Genomic DNA, 23,380 nt, shown 5'->3' with positions numbered 1-23,380 from the left:
TGTAATTAAATCAGGAATCAAATGATTGAAACCTTTAAAATTAGTTTTCAAACGTTGCTCTACCAGCTCAACCTTGATTTTAATGATTCTTTTGAGCTTCAGTGCAACTCAATTTTCTTTTAAAAATGGTGGTAGTATTAAGCGACGGATGCTGCTTGTAGTCGTGCATTTTTAACAATCATGACTCGACAACGACTCAATAACTCTGTGTTTCGTCGTTAAAAATAAATTAGGTTCCAAATTCCATTATGAAATGTCGGGAAATGCGTTTAAATTTTAATAGCTTCAACCCTACGAGTTACGTAGCGCCCGTAACGTGCGCATTGTATTTAAGTTTAAGTATATTAAATAATTTTCGTTTCTAGTTAGTAGGATACTATTTTCATCCTTTTTTTAAATTCATTCTCCTATATAATTGTTCAGTGAAATTAAAATTAAATATTATTTATATTTTATATAATTATTCCTATGTATTTTTTGCCCAGTTTAATTTGAACATATATAGTACCCGTTTCAAATGTATATTATATTACATGATACTCTTGATGATTTAATTTATCCAAAAAAAAACCAAGAAAATGTATACTGTTTTAATTAAAATTTCTCTGAAATTGAAACGGTCATCTGCAGAGTAGGTATACTTGCGATTTGTTGTTGAATATAAAATTTCAATCATATTTATGGAGTAAAACTTGATTGGTTTTTTCTTTTACACCTGTTAATGTTTTTTCCTTGTAAAATGATATCTTCAATCGGAATTTTTCATTAATCATTTTTATTATTAGTAAAATTTACTTTTTATAGAATGTAATTTAATTTAAACCCTATTGCTTAGTTGTAGAATGGGAGTGGGAAGAAGGTAGCTTTATACCCTCAGGAATTTCGTTTAGCGCTCTCCAATTTTTTTTATTTAAGTTATAAAATATCTCTGTGATGAAAATGTATTCGATAAAACAAAAATATGAAAATTGTGTGTTTAATATGGTTAGATTAAATTATTCACTCGAGTATGATGTGTATAATATTTATATATATTTGCACATGGTGCATCATGGAACGAAAGACGGTTGAATTATCACATGATGTATACCAATTATGTTAATGAGATGGTCGGCCGCCGGCGGAAAAGATTTAATATACTTGTGATTCTGGTGGCGTATCAATTCTACGCAATATAATATAATATATAACATATTGATCATGGCCACATAATGTACCTATGATACAGTATGTTTTTGGGTTTGATGGTTATAGTGGCATCCCTAAATCAAGTTTTTAAGTTTTTAATCGAATTCTACATATAAATCAATATAATATTAACGGTTATAATATATATAAAGAATATGAAAAAAAAAAAAAAAAACTTCGTGGAGATTATAATGAATGTTTCGTATCCTTATAACCAGGTATCTGTAAATATTATATTACATAATATGACAGATATTATGCGCCTTACCCTTTATCGCCGAAATCCATAATCCACGGAATACAGTTGACGCGAATTTCGTCCCGGTCGGAAGTGACGAGGTTTACAAACCTATATATACGTATGAATAGAAGTTAACCGTCGCACTGCACGATATATTATTATATTATATGTGAATTATTAACTACCATAAAATATTATTTATCCAACATTTCGGAAAAGTGGTGTCATATGACCTGTTCGTTTACCTTTACGTAACTGCAGTTTAGTTACAACGATCATTAATGTATATTATCTATATCAGTTGTATTCTATTATCACCCCTGCATGCAGTGATTATAGCTTATTGGACTTCATAAATACGCTATTTGTAACTATTGGCGTCCATGATGGTTTAAAAAAATGCCTTAATTTATTTTCATATTAAAAACTGAATACACAAGAATTAAACAGTATCATCACGCGAGGGAGAAAGTGAATATTTTTCCCTTTTAAAGTATATCACTCATTTTTGGTCACCCATTGCCGTTGTCGTGCCAAAATTTATATTTTAACGTTTAGAAATTAGGGTTTACCAGTAGTGATCATTGCGCGATGGAACGCATATGAAGACGTGAGTGGGTTCACCATACGGCGAGTTGGTAATACGTGGTGCGCCGCTCGAGCACCTCTTTTAACGTGACCAGCAATTTCAGATTATAACGATGTATAATAGTCTGTTTTTGCCGTTTTAGTTAAAAGGCATTTAGAATAATTTTGGAATACATCAAAAAGCTTAAAAATAAGTATTTAAAAAAAAAATCAGAATAATTCAAATGTGCGCGTCAATATTCAAAATATATCCTTACGTACCTATTGTATTTTTTTTAAGTCCCTCTGTAATGTTAAAATATTTACAATAAATTATAATTATTTATAATAGGATAATATAAGTATATAATAGTTAATGCAAATATAAATATTTTTTTCAACAATCTTATTAATTTGGGTTTTTGGCCTTGAATACTTTGGTGCAAGATTTTTGTTGCCCTTTTTTCAATAATTCAGACACGACAGTGTAAGTTATAACTACAGTTTCTTCGCGAAAAATCGACAAATACGTTTCCTAATATATATATATTTATACGTATACGAGTATTCTCCCTACATTCGTCGGACGAGCGGTTATTATCGTTTTCCTTTTTAGGTAATGTTTAGGTGTTATATTCAATTATAGTACTTCTTAAATCGGTCCATTCGGTCCTATGTGTAAATACGTATAAAATAAATGTTTATGTCTTATTATTTTATATCATTATATGTTATGATGCAATATATAATGTATACCATTCGCTTTTAACTCTCCACACCGACAATGAAAGAGTCGCGTGTGAGGGTTGGATATCCATAACCGGTGCCCTGGAAACCTTTATGCGTGTGATACATAATATTTAGGTAATATATATGACTTTGAACAATTTATAATATTGACAAGTTTGTATAGGTAGGTATGCGATTTTATAATAATATATGTAAAGTGTGCAGTGTGTACACATATATAAGTATAGACCTTAACAAGTGTAAAACGAATAATATTTGAATTGCATGTAACCGATAGGAGGTTTATATATGTAGGCGCCTTAGCAACAGGCCGTCTGTTGATTCAACCTGTACGTATATCTGTTGAATATAATATACGAATTAAAGGTATGGTGGTTCACCTATCACTTTTTTGTTTATCGTTTTACGCGTGACGAATTTTACTTAAATCTAGGGATTAGTCGGTTTTGTATTATTATTATAATGAATTTGTATATGTATATATATATATATACAATCTATTTATTCGTCGCACTCTGTTTATTCGTCATCGCTGGTGTTTAAGAAACTTTTGTGTAAACGGTCATTTGTTTAAAAGCTGCAAATCTTGAAAAAATATTCGTTGTGAAAGAAAAAAAAAAGAAAGAATAAAAGAGAAATTGTGTACCTACAGACTAAAAGTGCAAATATATCAAACTTCAATAGGAAAAGTTTGAATAGAAACGTTAATAAATATAAAGAACAAGAAGCACAAGAAGTAAGAAAAAAAAATGTTTTCTGTTATGACGGTTTTTTCGGAGGACCCGCGAACAATACTTTTTTATTTTTTCGCCGATTGTCGACGGTTGCGTCGTATTCGTTTAGTCGGATGGCGGTGGCGGGTTCAAGCAATCGCGCGTTTTTGTGGCGTGCTCGATGAAAAGTTCGCGTCATATTATGCTATGTCGCATTATAATATATTATATTATGTTATACAATCTTTTATCGCATTAATTGCGGACGCATTTGTTTTGGTTAATAACCTATTATCGTCAGACTGACAAACGCACTCACACTCACACACCCCACCTACACTTCCAAATTATTCCATACACTAACACATATCCACTGTTACGCGGAATCACCAGGTGGGTGTGCGGCGGCGGAGTGCGTTCGGCGTCCGTGTGTACGTGCGTCCCGGTCGTGTGCGTGTGCGAGCAAATAGGTACATACTGCGGGCGGAGAGCGCCTCCGCGCCACCGATGGGCGTACCTGTGTGCTCTTCGCGCGGCGCATGCGCGCAGGTCGGCGCGTCGACGACGCCGCCGACCGCGGCACACACACCGGACCCCGTTCGGGCCGACGCCGTCGCGACCAGTGCGATCAGAGTCCGCATCACTACCGGATCTTCTCCGCTACACTCCGACGCGCGTGGCACACACCACTTTTCTCTTTTTCGTCTTTTTTGTTTTATTCTTTCCCCTTTCGTTTCTCGTTTTCTGTCAACGCACGCTAACCCAACGGCTAGCCCTCGCACACACCGACACACGCCCACACACGTCAACAAACACAAACGATTAGTCGCCCGCCGAGACCGTCGAACGTCCACGATCACGAGACACCGGACAGGTGTGCAATCACGGCGCTACCGCAGGTACAACACGGTTTGCATATACCGATAACATTATAATAAAATAAAACCGTAATACACGTCCTCCCGCGCCCGCCAGTCTAAAGCGCGACGTCGACAGCCGCAGCCGATGCGATCGTCCGGTTGACGACGACCGGCCGGTCTAGTCCGCGTATCCGACGCCGCCGCCGCAACCGTGTTTGCCGCCCGGCGGGCCCCGGTCGACGCGCCATCAGCAATCACGTACTGCTACACGTACCCGGGGGCACTGCACGTAGCCGGAGAGCAACAGCCGCCACCGTTGCGGACTTGTTGCGCGCACTGTTGCTCGCCCGCCGCCGCCTGCACCACTGCCGCCGCCACAGCCACAGCCGCCGCCGCATACCACCACGTATATCAGCACCAGCATCAGCCGCCGCAACCGTTGCATCAGTATCAGTTAGCCGTCGCCGTGACGCCGCAACCCAAGACGCCGCACGTCGGTGGCCAGCTGTACCACTTGCCGGCCAACAACACGTATCACCACCAGCCGCTGCAGCTTCAGCGACCGGCGCACCTGCAGTACGCGGAATCCGTCACGACGGCACCACCGACGGCCACCATCGCCACGCCGGCAGCGGACGCCGTGCAGGACGACGTGGAAATGGTGAGTGCGTCGACGACGCCGCAGCGAGACTATATTATAATGATAGTGTCATGTTTTACTATAATACGTCTGTTCATGTCTCGCGATCGTTTTTTTATTCGCATCGTCCTTGCTGGTTAAACATTGTCCGCCGTCGTCCGTCCTCGCGCCGTCTGTCTGGTTTGCCGACTTTCCTTACCCCTCTCCCAGCAAACGGGTTTGTTTGTAATAATAATAATATGTTCTGCGAGTGTTCCCGAAACCGATCCATATAGTATATACAATAATATATACATGATCGTGACGTTTGATGATATTGTTGTTGTTGTTGTAGTGATATTATAGTTAATTTATTTATTAGCGACTATAACTCGGTATAGCGATTAATGATGAAAATCAAATAAACTATAAGAGTGTCGGTGGCGGTTTATCCCGAAGATGGGCCTGTGTGCAAAACTAAAACAAGGCCCCCTTCGTTTTTTTATTAAACAATATAGGTATAGATATATAAATTCAAATTTAAAGTAAGAATTTTTATTCTTAAATTATAAAATCCTATGCAAATCCACAAGGTACTTTCCATTTTTATTAAAATTTCAATCACATAAGAAATGAGATGAAATTACGTCATACAAATAAAAAATTGTTGTGGAACGTTGAACAATAATGGGCTCCCTCAAGCCGAGGGCCCGTGGCATTTGCACACATCGCACACATGTATGACACGCCACTGAAGAGTGTGATACCTACGCGCGTACCTCTACTCTTATCGTAAATTCATAATATTTTAAAATTATAAATCTAAAGTTTTAGTTCGTTTCACTTATTTTGCTTTGCTTTGGCGTCCGTCGAACTTGCCGGCCGCTCCGCCGGATGTATTTCTTCGGATGATTCACGAGCTAATCCTTATCTTTTAAATTCGTAAATATTTACCCTTGACGATACTTTTTTGTTTTGTCACTCGAGCTTACCACCAAACATGGTAAAACTACTAACTGTGGTAACATTTATGCGTGCTCGGCGTTCATGAATTTTGTATTTTCAATAAGCCCACGGAACTGCACTTTTTGCGACGGAATTGTAAAAACCGTACGCACTCGGTCATCGTACATTTTTTATAACCCCGGAATCGAAATTTTGATGTAAAACCGCTGCTTTTGGTACCTACCTACTGTTATATATATTATATGAAAGCTCTTATACATATAGGTCGTATATATATTTTGCAGGTTCCATTAATTTTGTTTAATAATATATATCGCGTAGGTATTATTGTTGTTATTATATTATGTCGCTTTTTTTTTTGATTATATCTATATTTATATCCACAAAAAAAAAAAAAAAAACTATTAGGAAATATGTTATTTTTAATTCACACAAACAACGGTTGGTTTTGCCTGGGAGCAAACAATAAAAACGTGTGTCACCCTTTTCAAGTTGGTTTGTTTGAAACGCTCAAGGTTTATATTATAATATATCTGTCGCAGTAGGTAGTTCATCATCAATATGCCTAACATCATGGACTTTTATGTTTTATTTAAAAAATGTTATCTGTACGTGTATTGTAATACCGGCAGAGGCGAAATGGCACGATCACAATTCAATTTTTGTTATCAAAGCGATTATTTTGACTTATAGTTATTTCGCGCGTTATTAATTTAATACATAACAATATAATGTTGTGGAAACGGTGCGTCTTTCTAAATTGGAATTCCGCGCCTTTTGAGAATGTTTACGTAATAAAACCAAGCGTATATATAAGGTAGTATTGTCGTATTGTTGGTCGTTCAATACTTAATATTAAATCTCTTCGATTCCAATTTTGATTATTCGCGTTCGTGTACCATAATAGTTGTTGGATTAATAATTTTTGTGTGTAAGTGCAATAACCTACCGCATTCATGTGGGACCACCCTGTATATACGTTCCAAATATAATGTTTGATATCTCCAAAAGTACCTCTACAATTATTTGATTAAGAATAATGACGGTAGTATAGCGTTGTCATCATAAATTATGTCATTAAGTGTAATCATATGTCTGGAGTATGTAATATAAGAGGAATTGATATAATACCTTTATACCTTAATACCTTTATTTTAAATACCACATAATAATTTTGATTCTTTAGGGGTGGCAGAAAGGGTTGATCGGATAAGCGATACTACCTTTATATTTTATACTGAGCTATCCACCAACTCACTACCTAATAATATTAAGTATATTATGTTGGCATAATAGTGCGAGGTCTGACGATTCGCGTGCGGATGGCTTAGTTAAAAAGTTATCTTAAGTAGGTATATTTTTGTATGTATATAGTAAAAATTTGCCCGCAGGCGATGCGTGAAGTTGACAATTTTTAAAATTAAAATGAGATCGGTGCGCGGTGGCTGAGGCAAAATTGAATGCACGCCGCCGCTGTCGTCTCCTGAAGTCTCTTTTCAATATTTATTTTCATTATAATTTTGTGTTTTCAGTTTTCTCGCTATCGATCCGTTACTAAACTACACCAACCATAAATTTATATGTTGGCATCTATCGAACAAAAACGAGTCGTAAGTTCATATAGGTACTACACAACTTGTCGTGGTAAATATGGTTTGCAGATATACCACATATATATTATTCACCTCCACCGCGTTTTCATAATTATCTATTCGTTCTGTTCTATGGTCGTGTAAGTCTTAATCATTTATATTCTTGTATATACGTCCATAGAATATTATAAATCTGTCTGTAACGCGCCGCACGAATTCAATTCGTCTACGCCGCCGCCGCGTAATGTCCTCGTCCTCTACCACCACTATAGTACCACTGGCGGTTACCCGCGTTCTACCGCATCCTCCGGCTCGTCATACCCATTACCGAGTAACCGGTAATTTTCGTCCGTACGTAATACCCATAAAATGTATAGGTACTATAATACTTGTGTACTTGCACGGTGTAATTTTCTACGACTATACGGTCGGCGATCATTACGTGCGGCGGTGGTTCCTCTCGCGTGTCTCTCGGGACCGCGGGAATCTCCACCTCGCCCGGTATATGCCTTCGGTCGGTATAGATAGGTAAGTATACACCGAATCCGATGGAGGTAGAAGTATGGGGTACAGGTGGTGGAGGGTTCGGTGTTTAATGTTAATCTGCTCGAGATCACGGCCGTCCGATGCCTCGTGATATTCCCCCGCCTCGACTCCTCCGACTACTTAGACGGCGGCGACGGTCGCGCCAAGGTGAACGCGCGCACAAAGTGTGTGCCCCTCCCTCTCACCGCCACGGTCGCCTTAGACCACTTCCATATTTCATTTTGGGTTTTGTTTTGTTTTTTTTTCTATTCTTTTCTAGTGCACGCCCACCGATCGTAATAATATAGTAGATATATAGTTACGAGAGATAATAGTTTTCCGTAACGATATATCTAAAAAAAATGTACTTGTATACGTTTTTAAAATTTAATAAAAAATTGTTTACCGAAAATCTCGCGAAAACTCTAATACATAATACCTATATAAGTGTATGTCTGATATATGTGAGTATATAATCAAGTGGGTGCAAGTTTTCCAGGTATTTTGAATCTTTCGACTGTTGTTGGTTTTTGGTTCGAAACGTGTCGATTATCCGGTAAACTGTTTACCAATCGTATTTACTCGTGAAAAATAAATGTTAGGTATATATTTTAACAGCTCAGACTTACTTTCGTAAATTATATCCTTAAAATAAGTGATTATCATGCATTAGAATCAGTATGAACACATTGATTCTGTGTCTAGACTCAGCAGTAGTTGTGCTAATACGTATGATGTATGACGGTATATAAAAGACCTATAGATGTTTTCATTTTCACTTTCCGCTAAACAACTAAAATAGTTGTCGAAAAGGCTAGTTAGGAATTTTTCGTTTTTATGAGTATTGTTATTGTGGCCGGTTTAGGCGGTAATCGTTTTCTATTAAATGCATATTTAATATAAAAATTATAGCATGCCAACATAAAACAACGTTCAGTATAATAAACTCCTGGAAATCATGTTCTATAAAAATGTTGTTGTCATAACTTTATTGTCTTTATTGTTTGTACGTCATTTTATATTAATTAAAAATATCCATCGCGTGTAATTATTTAATCCATATTATACTCTCCAACGTTGTTGAAATACATAACATTTACATCTTAAAACAATGAGTCGTTAAAGTTATGAATGAGCTCTAATTAAGTTATTGAATTCAATACCTACTGTAGTTTAATGGTATATGTTATATTTTACTATTTATGTAATTGTGTGTAACTTGGATGGGATCGTACGGAAATAATAAAATAATGTTCGTTTCCCTTATTATACAGTGCCTGCTGGTAATGATAGTATTTATTTATAAGTTTATAACTATAAAACATGAAAAGACTTGGATAACTTAAAATGCCAATTTCACTAAAAACACTAAGGTTAATTAGAAATAATAACTTACGTATTGTATAGGTGCCTGGTTGTTAATTTGCGTAGGATCAAATGTTGTGAATTTACCAATCTTTAAATAATTATATTAACGAGTGAATCCGCAATGTTCTGAATAAATGCGTTAGTATAATAATTATATAAATTGCTAAAAATTAAAATATCAAAAACTCTTACTTGATGTGGTCCTATATATAATATTCTTACCTTTAAATTTAATATTTCATTCTTATTAAATTGTCACAAAGTAAAACAGACTATTACGAACTTCAAATGTTCTTTTATGCTATAAACATGAAATATAACATTTGGGTGTGACGTCTTTTTAATTTTTAACTAGATTTATTTGAAATGTTTTATTTGTGTTTATATTAACATCATTATTTATTACTATTAGATATACTTTAGGAATTCTACTAGCACAATATCTTCGTCCTAACACTTTTTTGTCTTCCCATTTAAAATTACAAGATAATCAATTAGATGTATTCTCAAAAACTTTTAATTTACAATTTTAACCGTACGAACTACAAACTATAAAGTATATCTAAAAGTAAAAATGAACTACTTTAATACATTTTGATACGCTAAAAAATGCTTGTAAAGGATGAAATAGTATATAATAAATTATATAGGGCATACTTAAAAATGAAAAAAAAATCGTATGCAATTGTACCTATATTTATTGAACGTATTTGTTTGTTGGATTAAACTACGATTGCGTCAGGCGGTAATTTATTAGATTAATGTATTACATTTTCGGTTGAAAATATATTTTCATATATATATATATTTATATCAGTTACATATTTTGTTGGTATAGGCATTATGTATGGTCGCGCGTTTAGAGATAACCTTATAAAATAACATTTACCAAATAAACAATTATATATTGAATTCTGAATTACTATATCTGTCACGAGGTATATCGTATATATTTACTAAATATGGCTTATTATGTTTAAAATGTATAATAATTTATAATGTGTTTAATCGTTATAGATTTTAAACACTATAATAAAACATTGGCACCCTGGATAATCCAATTATATTTAACAAACCTTTAATTTCATAAACGTGGACAATTTTTTATTTGCTTTTTATATTAGCGATTAAGTCCTTCTAAATCACTAGATATCCCTTTTTTTTTAAATAAACACACCAAGTACAATTGGTAAAAAAACAATTTATTTTTTTTAAATATTTATTTCAGAGTTGTCAAAAGGACTAAATTTTTTTAATACGTTTAATGTTAATAATCTTGTTTAAAATCACACGTCGAATTATATGTATATTGTATATGCATGTATTATATATATATATATATATATATATATATATATATATATATATATATATCGATTCACTTTGAGTATCGTTTATAGGAATTTTTCCAATATTTATTATTCATCGGATTCGCAGTGACCAATAATTTCGAATATTTCTGAATGCCCACTACTCATTCTAAATAAATTTTAATCTAGTGTTTTTCACACTCTTAAAACTTGTTTCCGTATATTACCCTCGAGGCTCGATCCACCCAGAGATAATATGTGGTTGAGGTTATAATTTTTCGTATGGCATTATACGACCTACAAAAATATCGTTCGCATGAATGTATGGTATTCATGTTATATACTTACGTACCACGTATCATATAAAATACACACACACATGCCATGTAAGTATAGAATATCAGATGAATTTTTGTGACTATAAACGTTCGCTGTCGTCTTGGGCTGGTACGATGATTGACTTGCCGACGTTTTAGCCACCGATTTAAAAAAATTATAACCTTCGCACTCGCTATGCCTTATATTATGATTTTGTGCCCAGCTTTACGTCTGAAACAGTTCTATATTTTATTTTAATATTTAATATTTTTTTATGCACAATAATAATACTACGATTATAAATGATTATTATTTAGGTAATTCGCTATTTTAACAAACGGCGAGCTGACCGCTGTTGGGTGCTCGGTTGACGAAGGAATCAGATTTTCTATTTTCTCGGGTATTTTCGCAGCCACGCGTTATTATGTTATTATTATTATCACGGAGATTGCAGGCAAACTGTGCGGAGGCAATAACTCACATGATCTCGGTGGTAAAAGGGGGGAGGAGAGATAGAGAGTTTTAAATCAAAAATAGCGGTGCACCCGGAAAACTCTCACTTATATTATATTAATAACGGCCGTATATTATTTTGATGTTTTTTGATTAAAAATTTCAAACGCTCCGGCGGTAAATCAGCGGAAAGCCCGCCAAAAACCGGTTGACAGGAATGCGGGACCGCCGCCGCCGTCGTTGTTGAGCATAGGTCATGGATTTAATGAAATCGCGGTCGAGGCGATTGTAGTCGTTGTTTTTTTTTTTTTTGTCACATGGCAACTGCATAATATTATTATATAGGTACGGTTATCTCCGTAAGAACGCATTATGCATTAATGGTGTGGCTCAATAATGGTTATCATATTTATATAGTGTACTGCCACGACTACACCTATATAACACGTATTACGATCACCATGTGTTTCGGTTATAGTTCATCTCGGTCGCAGGTGATGTGTCGATACTCTTTTTATTTTTCTCATCCATCGCATGGACTGTGGGTTGGTGATGTTTTTAAAGAATACGAATTTGCGTGAAAAAAAAGGCTATTTTCGATTCGTCAATTCCGATTAAGCATAAAATAATAACGAAAATCTCGTACCTATACGCCGCGTGTGCAGTCGTCGTAGAAGGATTGATAAAACGATTTTTTTTTCGTCGATTATTTTTTTCTTTTTGTATTCCGTTTCCTTCCAATTGTGTGTATACATTATATATATATATATATATATATATATATATATATATATATATATTATATATATATATTCGTAACGAACCGTGCGACCGACCGTTCCCTTCCCCCGCCACACTCTTGTAATGAATGGTGGTGGCCGCCGTGTAACGACCAATGTATCGGCGGCGGCTGTGTGACGTGCCTTGACCAGTCGTCGTCGTTGTCTTCCACGCATAAAGACCGGTTGTTCCCGGGCCCAGCGCAGTCAAGGTGAACCGGTCAATAGCCCCGGCTTGGAGGTCCTTGACTCTCCTCCGCTCGGCAGTGGTGGCGGCGGTGGGGTCGTTCCAGAGAGAATATAATCACTTTCTTCAACAACAGAGGAAAATTGTATATAAAAAATAATGCTCCGTCGTTTTTTATTATTATTTTTTTTTATCCTCCCCGCCGCCCGTTTGCTACTTCTTCCGACTCCCCCGATGAAAATATGCGCGTCTCGCGGTGACTCATACACAAAACGCGCGCGCTTTTAAAATATTATCATCCGTATAGATATTAATATTATTTCGTTTTTCCGATCGTCGAACAACGTAGTCGCGGTGTCGTCGTTGATGGTCCATGATGACAATCCGCTATACGATCTTCTCCAGATTTCGGCCGCATATTTATTTCACGGGGTTGAATATTTTCCTACTCCCCCGTAGACACTGCACGGCGGCGGGGGTGATATTATTATATCTGCCTGAAGTGTACAGCGGTGGGACGAAGTACTTGTTCTATTCGCAGACAGCACTGTATAACGTCTTCACGGAATCGTGATCTCCTCGTTCGTATAGTCAAACGTAGTATTATTATTGTTGTATAATAGTTTCACGGTGGCGGCAACGAACGGCCGCCGCCTCCCCACCCACCCACTATGCTGACACTTTGCCGTATACAATTTTAGTTGTCCACGACTACGACGTGTACCTATATAATACTGCAGGCGTATCAATATTGTGTTTTATATACCGACGTGCGCGTCTGCGTGTAATTTTTTTTTTCGTTCCCATCCATATACTGTGTAATATACATCATGCTTCTTGTATTACTCCGAGCGCGCAGGACAAAGAACTTCCAAGTCACGGATTCCTGACCGGGCACCGGTCCGTGACTGCTTCTACGATGAAGACCGTCGACTCTTCGCAGTCGTCGTATTTCCTTCCCCCTCACCTCGTCGCCAGCAAACGTTATTACTATTATTATTATTATTATTATTGTTGTTGTCGTTGTTGTATTCTCGCTGCCACAATCATTATTAAACGAAACCACACGTGTGATTTTAATAATTCGAGTCACAGCGCGCGAGAATGCGTTCGTTTTTCGTCGGACGTTATCTCAGTTCCTTATCGTAGTGGATAGATATTAGATAGGTTCGCGTGCGCCCCGCCGGCTTTTCGATAATTCTCAGGCCTCCGACTTTCGGAATTCGTCAGCGGTGTTACTCGCGTTATGATTATTATAACACCTTCATGTATAATATTATTATTTTCGAATAATCGTGCTAAAAGTTTTTAGTTTTTATTCTCGGGCATTCGGACGTCTCATTGCAAGTACACTTACCCTTTACCGAACTAAAAATCGATGACATCTTGGCCTTACCGTTAGTTTTTAATAATGTTATAATTCTAATGTGAATTCGTTATCAATCATCTAAATCTTGTCGTTATGATAAATTTCATTCTTAAGCTGTATTTTGTGTTTTAAATTACACCTTAACTATAACTATTATTATATTATAGGTACTTTATTATTACTGTAGAAAACTTTTATGCGTTTTGATCCACTTGATTGTGTTAACGGCTGAGTGCAGTAGTAGATATTTTAGTGTACCTAGTGTAACAATATATATCTCACTGGTTTTATTTTTTTTATTTAAGATTATGTTGTTTCCACTTTGACGTATGGTATTTTCTCTTGCGTGTTTCTTTCGTTTAAATCAATTTGATGTATTTTTATTTAACACGAAAGTACTTATTTTATTTTTATTTTACGTAACTACGTTATTTTTAAATATCATTGTAAATATTAATATCAATTGACATGAACAATGGTCGTAAGATCGTAGGACAACCATTGAACATGGATTTATTTATTTTTATTATATGTGTGTTATTCCTGTACAGTCCCTTAAAAAGCGCCTAACGATATTTTATGGGCGTTTGAAAAAAAAAAAAACTAGTAACGTAACGTTTTATTACGTGTTCCTATATAATAAACCTATTCAAATCAAATTTTATAATTTTATATTAATACTTCGAATAACTAATAAATATTAATCATCTGAAGTATTTTACTGCGAAAATAAAACCAGCCGATTGTGTGTTGTGTTCGTGTACTTACTCCACATTAAATCCACGACAACCTCAACTTTATTTTCATAGTGATTTAACTGTTTGAATAAATGCAATTGATTTGAGTTTTATACTTTCCCCTACGTGTGACCACCCCCGGCCCAACCTCGAACCGTTTCCCTGCAGGGTGTAAATGTGTAAAATATAAATTTTACTTATACAGCTTAGCTCGTTCATGTATGTAGTTTAATCTTAGGCGAGATCTATTATAATGTGTATGTTTGTATGTATATGCATGTATATATTATATTGTATTTGTATACATATATACACCTACTTGTGAGAGGTAACGATACGAGAAAGTGCTACCACAACGACGAAGGTGATGGCGATAGGGTTGAATTTAACATGAATATGTTATTGTGTGCCCGAATCGTCTGTAGGTCGCCTGTGTGTGGAGCAGAATGGTTGGCGGGGACTATTTAGGCGAGGGGGATGGAAAAGCGCGTTAAATTAATGAACCCCGCCATCGCCTCGCAACCACCTCCGATGACGACGTCGGTGCAGGTGGCAAGAGAGGAGTGCGCAAGTCGTGTGGGGATAATGGCGCTGTCACTCGGCCGTATCATTAGACACGTCGTGCGACGTCAATGCGACGTATAAATTATATATATATATAAGTTCATATACATACACACATATACACACGCCATAGACGTGCATTGAACTCCCCTTAAGCGATTTTTGGCAGAGTATAGGTTGTAAGGGTGGGCGAGTGCGGTAGCGTGAGTTCTATAGAGCAGCAATAGCAATAGACCCCTCTAAATAGGACTGTGCACGGTGTGTTGAAATCAGAAAGTTAAAACGCGTCGTTCAAACAAAGCTGCGGCCGGCGAGTAGGTAATAATAATAATAATAATAATAATAATAATAATAATAAAAACCCTTTTTGTTTATTAGTATGTCTATATTAAATATATGTATATATATATTAGTATATTATCCATAACTATATATAATACACATACGCACATATTTGCGTAAGTTCCTAGGTACCATCAATAACCTCGAATTTGTATTTATATATGTATATATTATATTTACATGTGGGGTCACTGGTGCCATCGGCCTTTCGGGCTTAGAGTAGGGCCGTTAAGGTATTTCGCATCACCTGAGACCTCTACGATTTATATCCCTTACGAACGGCCCCGCCGGTGTTCGTAGAGCGCCGGGTTGGTGGAATGGGTGGGCATACATGGATGGGGTGTCGCTTGTTTATTACCACCCTGACCGCCCTGACGTTTCCATAATAATAACAATAATTATTATTCATTGGTTCGGCTGCGGTCAGTTTTTTATACGATCACCCTCTGCTACCTTCCCAGTTATATCCTACTCTCTGTCACTCTCTTCCTTTTCTCACCTTCTCTCTGCAGCCTCTAGCTTCTCTCTTGGCGTGCCCGTTATATGACCCTTTATACACGTTTTTAAAGTGCGTGTGTATATATGTTTTATATTATGTACATATAATTTCCCTCTCTGCCGTAAAAAAAATGTATACAAATTCGATACGTTTTCGTATAATCTAAAAGATGAAATATCTTTTTCGATACGTTGTGATGTAATGCAATTTTGTTAGTGCGTTGAGAGGAGAATGCGATCCAAGAAAAACACCTCCATATGCACACTTATAATATATATATATATATATATAAGTACACCCTTTAAACTTTTTTATTATTTTGTGACTGTTTGAACAAAAAGAGTACCTACCTGGCACACACTTAAGTTCTCTTGCGATTTTCTTCGCTTTTTCGCCTGTCCTGTTACTTGACGATTTAAATTTATTAATCCCACCAACAACCTTGTTATCTTTGTCCTTCTTCAAACGAAAGGTCTCCCGATAGATTCATCGTAAAACTGTTGCATGGAGTATGTTACAAAAGCGATGAATATACAAGAGCGAATGTATAGTAATAATATGCACAATGACGAACTTGCTATTTCCTTGGTCATTGACAAAATTTGACGCGTTCGGTAAATATATATTTTTGATGTTTTTTTAAAAAATTTTCATTAGTATGATAGGGCAAAGATTCCCGCAATAAATGTACAATAGATGTAATAATCCAATTTCGCTGTCTCACGTCGATTCGGAGGGTATACGTCGAATAACCTCAAATATGTACCACCACCACATTATAGGTACTCAGCCTGTCTTATTAATACTTTACGCGTGCGTACGTGCGTGTGTACACGGGCAATCAGCGTTAATGACTTGTTGATCCTTGTCGACTGTTCCAATGTGTTAACCGTACATACACTTAACAGTATTTCTGTTAGAGTACGTGTTCGCGCTCTGCCGCTCGCAACACCGGAAGAAACGTCGGAAATCTTATGGAAGGATCACTCAGTTTGAATTCGACCGGAAATGCTCCTCCTAGGGACTTGTGGGCGGTGGCGGAGCGTGTATGGAGGTTATCGGGTAGAAGTAGGCGCGAGAAGGAGATTTTGCCGTTGAAGACGTTTTGCGAAACGCACAAAATATACACACACACACACACACACACACACACACACACACACACACACACATATATATATATATTTATTAATGTAAACGAGTTTACGTAATGCACATGTATGTATGTGAATTCAACGCGGCTTGCGCGCACTTTTGTCGAATCCCTTAAGGACACGAGGTACGCGAGAGTAAGTGTTTTTATACGCGCGTGTACGATCCGCGTTTTCAGTGAAGTGTTACAGTTGCCCAACTGTGATAAAATATCGACTAATCGTTAAAAAGTTTAAACGTTAAAAACTTTTGAACTTGCAGGTTTAAAGCGGAAAAATTACTTTATTTTATCCTCGCCGCCGCGCATTTGTGTATTTTTAACAATCGAAACTACCGTTACCGTTGAGGTACTGTGTCGCCGTCGTTGTGTTTTGTACCTATATATAATGTACATCACGCGGGTAGGTACCTATATTTCGCGTTTTATTATAATTTGTCGTTGGGATATGCGCCGTGGTATTGTAATATTTTACTCGGCGTTCGTTTAGTGCAATAATAATAAAAACACGACATTATACGTACACGGTGCATTCAGTTTTTCCAGTTCGGTTTTTTTTTTTTTTTTAGCTTTTTTATATCGTTATACGACTTTATGCATAATTAATAATATTATATCGCATTTGGCATATTACGTGCGCACGCTCACGCTCGCTTAAATACTGGCGCTAATCATCAAACTCGCGTGCAGCGTTCAACCAAAGTTTCTTAGCCATCAATTCTAACGTTTGATTCAATTCAAATGTAATTATATACCTTGCACGAGTTCTATAATAGTTAAGTCAAACAGTCGACTTATTAACTCGATAAACTGAACGCGATGCGTACGTGGTATAATATGTACAGTGCTAATACTTTGTGAGATTTAACCGCCATGCCGTATAATCTCATTTCCCATGTGTTATTCCGTTCGTCGGATGCGTTCTCGAGGTTAGTAAACAGTACTTGTGATGTTGATGAATACGCGCATTTATGAGTTCGTTCAACATTTTTGTTTTTAGTTATTTATAATACAATCAATTGCAGCTTGTCGTGTTCATGTTTATTCAGTTAAGGCACTTTAATAAATAACACGAGTGTTTTGAAATACTAGTAAAGATAATAAACGATTACTGTCCCCTTCTTACCACCATGACAATTTCGCGTCATGTAGTAGGTAGGTAATAGATAATAATTCGTGTAATATAATCACATTTAACGTCGTCGAAAGTTTCTCTACAGCTATCCAAAGCTACCCTTATGGCTATACACCACGACAAACGTAAAAATCGTACTTATCCAGTTTCACACTTGGCGCCAATCGCCCCCTCCTCTTTGATCTCGTACTAAATATGATATATAATGTTACGCGCAGTTCTTATAGGTAAAATTACGTTAATTGTATATTTGTACACAAACACATATTATACATAGGTAGATAATTTATATTAATTTTTTTTGATTAATTTTTATCCAAACGATTAAATGGATATAATGTTATTATAATTTATGCATATAATAATGTTGTGCTATAATAATGAAACCACACTATGTACAGTGTACATGCATCTTATTAACTGTAGATCGCTGCATAATATGTTTACGTTCAACTGTACCTATACTGTTATATTATATATGATGACGTTATTCTTGAATCATTTAAGACGTGGCAACAAAATAGTTATGTATATTGTATATATTATGTATTTGGCATCTGCTAGCAGTATATATACTATAATCACAGTTTAGTACAAATTAGGAAATGAATTTTTACTATTTTTAACGTTCCAGTTTTTAAGCTTTTACTTTTTCATATTACGGCGCTATCATACATTATTAGTTTCATATTCTAAAGTAAAATATTTATCTTGGGAATTTTTATGGAAAAAAAATTGAATTTAAACTAATATCTATAACATAGTTTATTAGTTGTAACTTATATTGTTTATGAGTAAATACTTATTTAAAATTTTGTTTAATAAAATGGAGCGCCCCAAGGCAAAGTGTTAACCTGTAAAATTATGTTCTATACTATTCTAAAAAAATTATCATCCGTTATATAATACATAGTCGTGACGTCGGTTGTTTAGGATTTTTTTTCTCGCTTCCGAGTTTTCATTGTTTTTCTCGTGAGATTTTCGAATTCACAAAACGTTCACAACATTTTATACACATTATCATCGACCGATTGTATACTAGTTATACTGCAGTAGTCCTCGACTGCTGACGAGGTCTTTTTAAGTTTTTTTTTTTTTTTTTTGTACAATACCGCGTAAACACCGGCAATCAGACGGAAGTTCCATTATAAATACAAAAATGTCGAGTTGTGCGTGGAGTCCGTTTTATTATTTTCTGGAATTTTTTTTTCATCTTGCTTAACCCTTGAATGTGTAGAAAAAGCTTTTTTGTGTACTCCTGTCTTCGCAGTACGTGTTGAGGAGGTTTGAAAGTTTACTATATATTGTATATACAATGTCGTATATTATTTAATTTGATATATATATATATATATATATATATTTATAGATTTTACCTACTTACTATATATACTATACGCATATCTTCTGTATTGGAGATTTTAGTATCCATTTATTATGTATGATATATACACCTAATATTATATATATATATATATATATGTATATATATTTGTTCAAAATTGGATTTTTTGATATGTTTTTTAAGCTTATAAATGATATATAATTTTCATCACAAAATAATGACGGTGAATAAAAAAAAATATATCTTAATCGTAATAAAATTTTCTGTCTAATTCTTGTATAATCGAGTTTTACCAAGAAAAAATACGCGCTTATTTCACACAGAAAAATACCAAAGTGGGATGCGTCGAAAGGGATTCTGATGTAATTGCTAGGGGAGCTGGCGTATAGATCGCCGTAGTGAATTCTGTATATATATTTAAAATATTTATGTTTGTACAATTTTATATATTATTTTCCTCCCCCGTACGTTGTCTGACGAGAGATGTTCCGCCTCAAAAGGATTCTGAAGGGAACAAAAAGACGGAGGCGTTCAAAGCGACGTCTTTTATGTATATATATTTCCCCGATCGACGTAAACCAATTAATAAGCGCATAAAAAGTATCTCCGACGTGTTTTCGTTTTACTATGTACAACGCAGCACAAACGTTCTTTCACAAATCAAAATATACAACCACCCTATAATAGTCTCTTTATTTTATGTATTTTTTTACATTTACATTAAATTCCGCGTATTTTCTCCCCCTCCTCGATCAATTTTTATATTTCCTCGTGCAAAGGGCTCTACACGCTACGTAGCGTAGAAAATCTATCGCCCGGCTTGCCAAATCTATGTCATATGAGTCTTTTTAATGAATTTCAAATTGTATTATCGCGATCATAATTGTCTTACGACTCATTAACAAATATTATACATCACTGTATAATATTACGTGTCGGGCTGTGTTTTCCCGTTGTTTGACGTCAAGTATGTTAAATATTTGTTTCCTTTCTTATTTTGATTTCAATTATATAATCATCGGTTTTACGACATTTATACTTCTAATTTAAGATTATACACCAGTTGCCCTCAAAATGTCCTTTTTTTTTTTCATCAATTCGATATTGATATTGTGGTTTCTAAAGAAGTTAGCGAGTTTGCTGACAATATTCTTCAGCTGAACAATTCTTGTTGTATACCTACATTATAGACTATAGGTATCTACTGCGAAGAGAAATATACAAAAATAAAAAAATATCATAAAATTTAATGGTAATTAAAAAATATATTACTTGTTTGTGAGTATGGGTGTGATGTGAATATGTGAAAATACTTTTTATAGCTGTTTGTGTCCGTCAATCGTATAGTTTTATGGTTAAACGACGCGACAAGACACAAAGAGCGCTCATACATATACACCTGGTTAGTGTCCTCCCTTGTGATTTGGCATTACTTTCCCGTTGTGCCACGGAAAAACGTTTACATCCGGCTTTATGATGGCGTACTTATATATACATATATGTACACACATGCTCACGTTTATGTGTGAGAGTGAGCGTGTGAGGTGCCGCAGAAGAGTGCGGTAGAAAATAAAATAAATTTGCCGGCGATTTGTTTCCTCTTTTCCTTTTCCCTCTTCTGTTGCGAATGTGGTCCCCGCACGATTTGTATATTACGTAACTTCTATAAATGTACATACGTTTACCTATTCTTTTACAAATATTTGTATATGTATGAAGATGCGCGTATTTGCAAATTTCTCTTGCGCCTGTATTTTATTTTCAGTGTTCACAGGGGAGAGAGGGTTGTACCAATACGTTTATTATATTATAGTGCAAGGGTGGCCAACATGAATACGTCCACGAGCCACATGGATAAATACATTGATATCAAGAGAGCTAAAATGTTTATAAATACATTTTATAATTTTTATAATCGCTAATAAGTAAATATTGTTTTTTTTTCAATGGAACAAATTGGAGCCGTAAGTTGGCTACCCCTGTTATAGGGTACGTCGCCTCTCATGATAATTAATTTTGTGTTTTCGCACCAACAACTTTGTATGTCTATAAACACAGTTTTCATTGCACGTCTGAATCTTACGTTCGGTTTAGTTTCGTGCATGATGTACATCAAACTAAAGAAAGGCTCTTGTGGTAAAGTGTACGAATTTTACTGTAGTGCTGTCGTGCATTTGAATAGGGTCATCATTTAAGCGAAATTCTATTAGACTGTTGCCGATACTAAATTTATGACCGGTATAGAACTTTGGTCTCATGCGTTTTAAAAGTAAAGGTAGTAGTATGAGTACTCATACTACTATAATAGGTAGTTATATAGTACTTTTTCATATTAATTGTAAACACTGTCTTCGCAGTTTTCCACTCAGTGTGACATTGATATAATCGATGTGTTTTTTGAAACTGTATACGTACATTAAGGATGATAATTTTAGTATTTATCTTAGGAATCTAGATTATTGTCGATCGTATTATAGACATATTTCAATGAGTAGTATTATATAATATGGACAAAAACAAGAGGACTTCATGACCGTTGTACCGCTCAAGCGGTTATAGATCTATAACAGTATGGTTATAGCTTTTACGAGTGAAAATACTCCCAGTTTAGTTACTTATTTATTGTTACTATTATTTCGTTATCGCCCGACGGTTGGTTTGATACATTACTCGAATCGTTATTTAACCCGATGACTCGCGTCAGTGTACAGCTTCAGAGCGTTATAGTAGAGCCTGAATCTACCTAATCAATACATCGTATACTTATATATATATATGTATAAATATATATTATATATATATATATATATATATATATTGCTTGTGCGTTGCCGAGACAGTTTAAGAGGGGATATGGCAAAGAAAAAACGTAGCGACTCTCTCCCCACCCCCGACAGGTGTAATATGATTGATAGACCGTGGATTAAAATAAATAATAACACTTGTGGTGGCGCGTATAGAACGTATTCGTTTTGACGAGGAAAAAATTCACTTTTCAAAATACGTTCATGTATTATTCAAAAGCCTAAAAAAAAAAACGCGTCCAACGTAAATGTTGCTGCTGAATGTCTAACGTCACACAGGAATATACACGGTGGTATTGTTTTACAAACAAAAAAAGGAAACGTACGCGAACACCCAAGCATACATGCGCACTTAAGGAAAAGGAGAGAGAGGGTAGCGTATATACACCCCCCCGTGAAATGGTATACAAACAAAGGGCGGATAAAACGAGGTGAAAAGCACTTTGTGACTAGCTGTAAATAATAAATGCGCCGGATTTCCTGGATTATGCGTCGAATTCTGCGGGTAGGAAATTAGCTTTTACCAAATTCTGAATTTTTACTCCTTTCGCTAGGGTTTAGGAGAACGCGGGGCACTCAAATAGTGCCAAAAATCCCGGTGGTGTTGGAAATCGTGCACGACTCTGGAAGAAAAACGTCGGATACATATAAATATATTCTTATTCCACCGCATAATAACTTCGTAACATATTCATGTATATATATATATATATATATTCATGCGTGTGTACTTAACTGCGCGCGATATCGATAAAAGTGTGTGCGTTTAATGCGCGTGCGAGTTTTTAATAAAATCACGTACGAACTCCGTTGAAATAATGGTCGAAGACAATATATTACCTATATATATATATATATATATATATACACCTAAGGCTAGATTAAACGGAAATTTGTGAATATAATATTATAATATCACATGTGTGATGAATTGATCTCGGTAAATTTTATATTTTTCAAACTTTTCGAGTCAATACGCAAAGTTGGCGCTTTGCTATC

At 35.6% G+C, this 23,380-nt stretch overlaps 1 protein-coding gene across 8 annotated transcripts in view; it reads left to right on the top strand.

Annotated features, from left to right (window-relative positions):
• The window catches only part of heph (polypyrimidine tract-binding protein 1 heph), a 200,899-nt gene that overhangs the window by 102,721 nt on the left and 74,798 nt on the right, over window positions 1-23,380 (top strand). Inside the window, exon 1 of one of the 8 annotated variants that reach the window (XM_089222011.1) lies at window positions 4,072-4,980. The exons of the other annotated variants lie outside the window; for them this stretch is intronic. Within the exon in view, the coding sequence (XP_089078137.1) occupies window positions 4,978-4,980 (3 nt within the window). The 5' untranslated portion in view covers window positions 4,072-4,977. Of the gene's footprint in view, window positions 1-4,071; window positions 4,981-23,380 lie in introns of those variants that run through there. 8 annotated transcript variants of the gene reach the window in all.

Source organism: Diuraphis noxia, unplaced genomic scaffold (genome assembly GCF_037042655.1).
Source record: "Diuraphis noxia isolate RWA-SAM2 unplaced genomic scaffold, SU_Dnox_SAM2 contig0003, whole genome shotgun sequence".
Taxonomy (NCBI): Eukaryota; Metazoa; Arthropoda; class Insecta; order Hemiptera; family Aphididae; genus Diuraphis; species Diuraphis noxia.
This window is presented reverse-complemented; position numbering and strand designations above follow the sequence as displayed.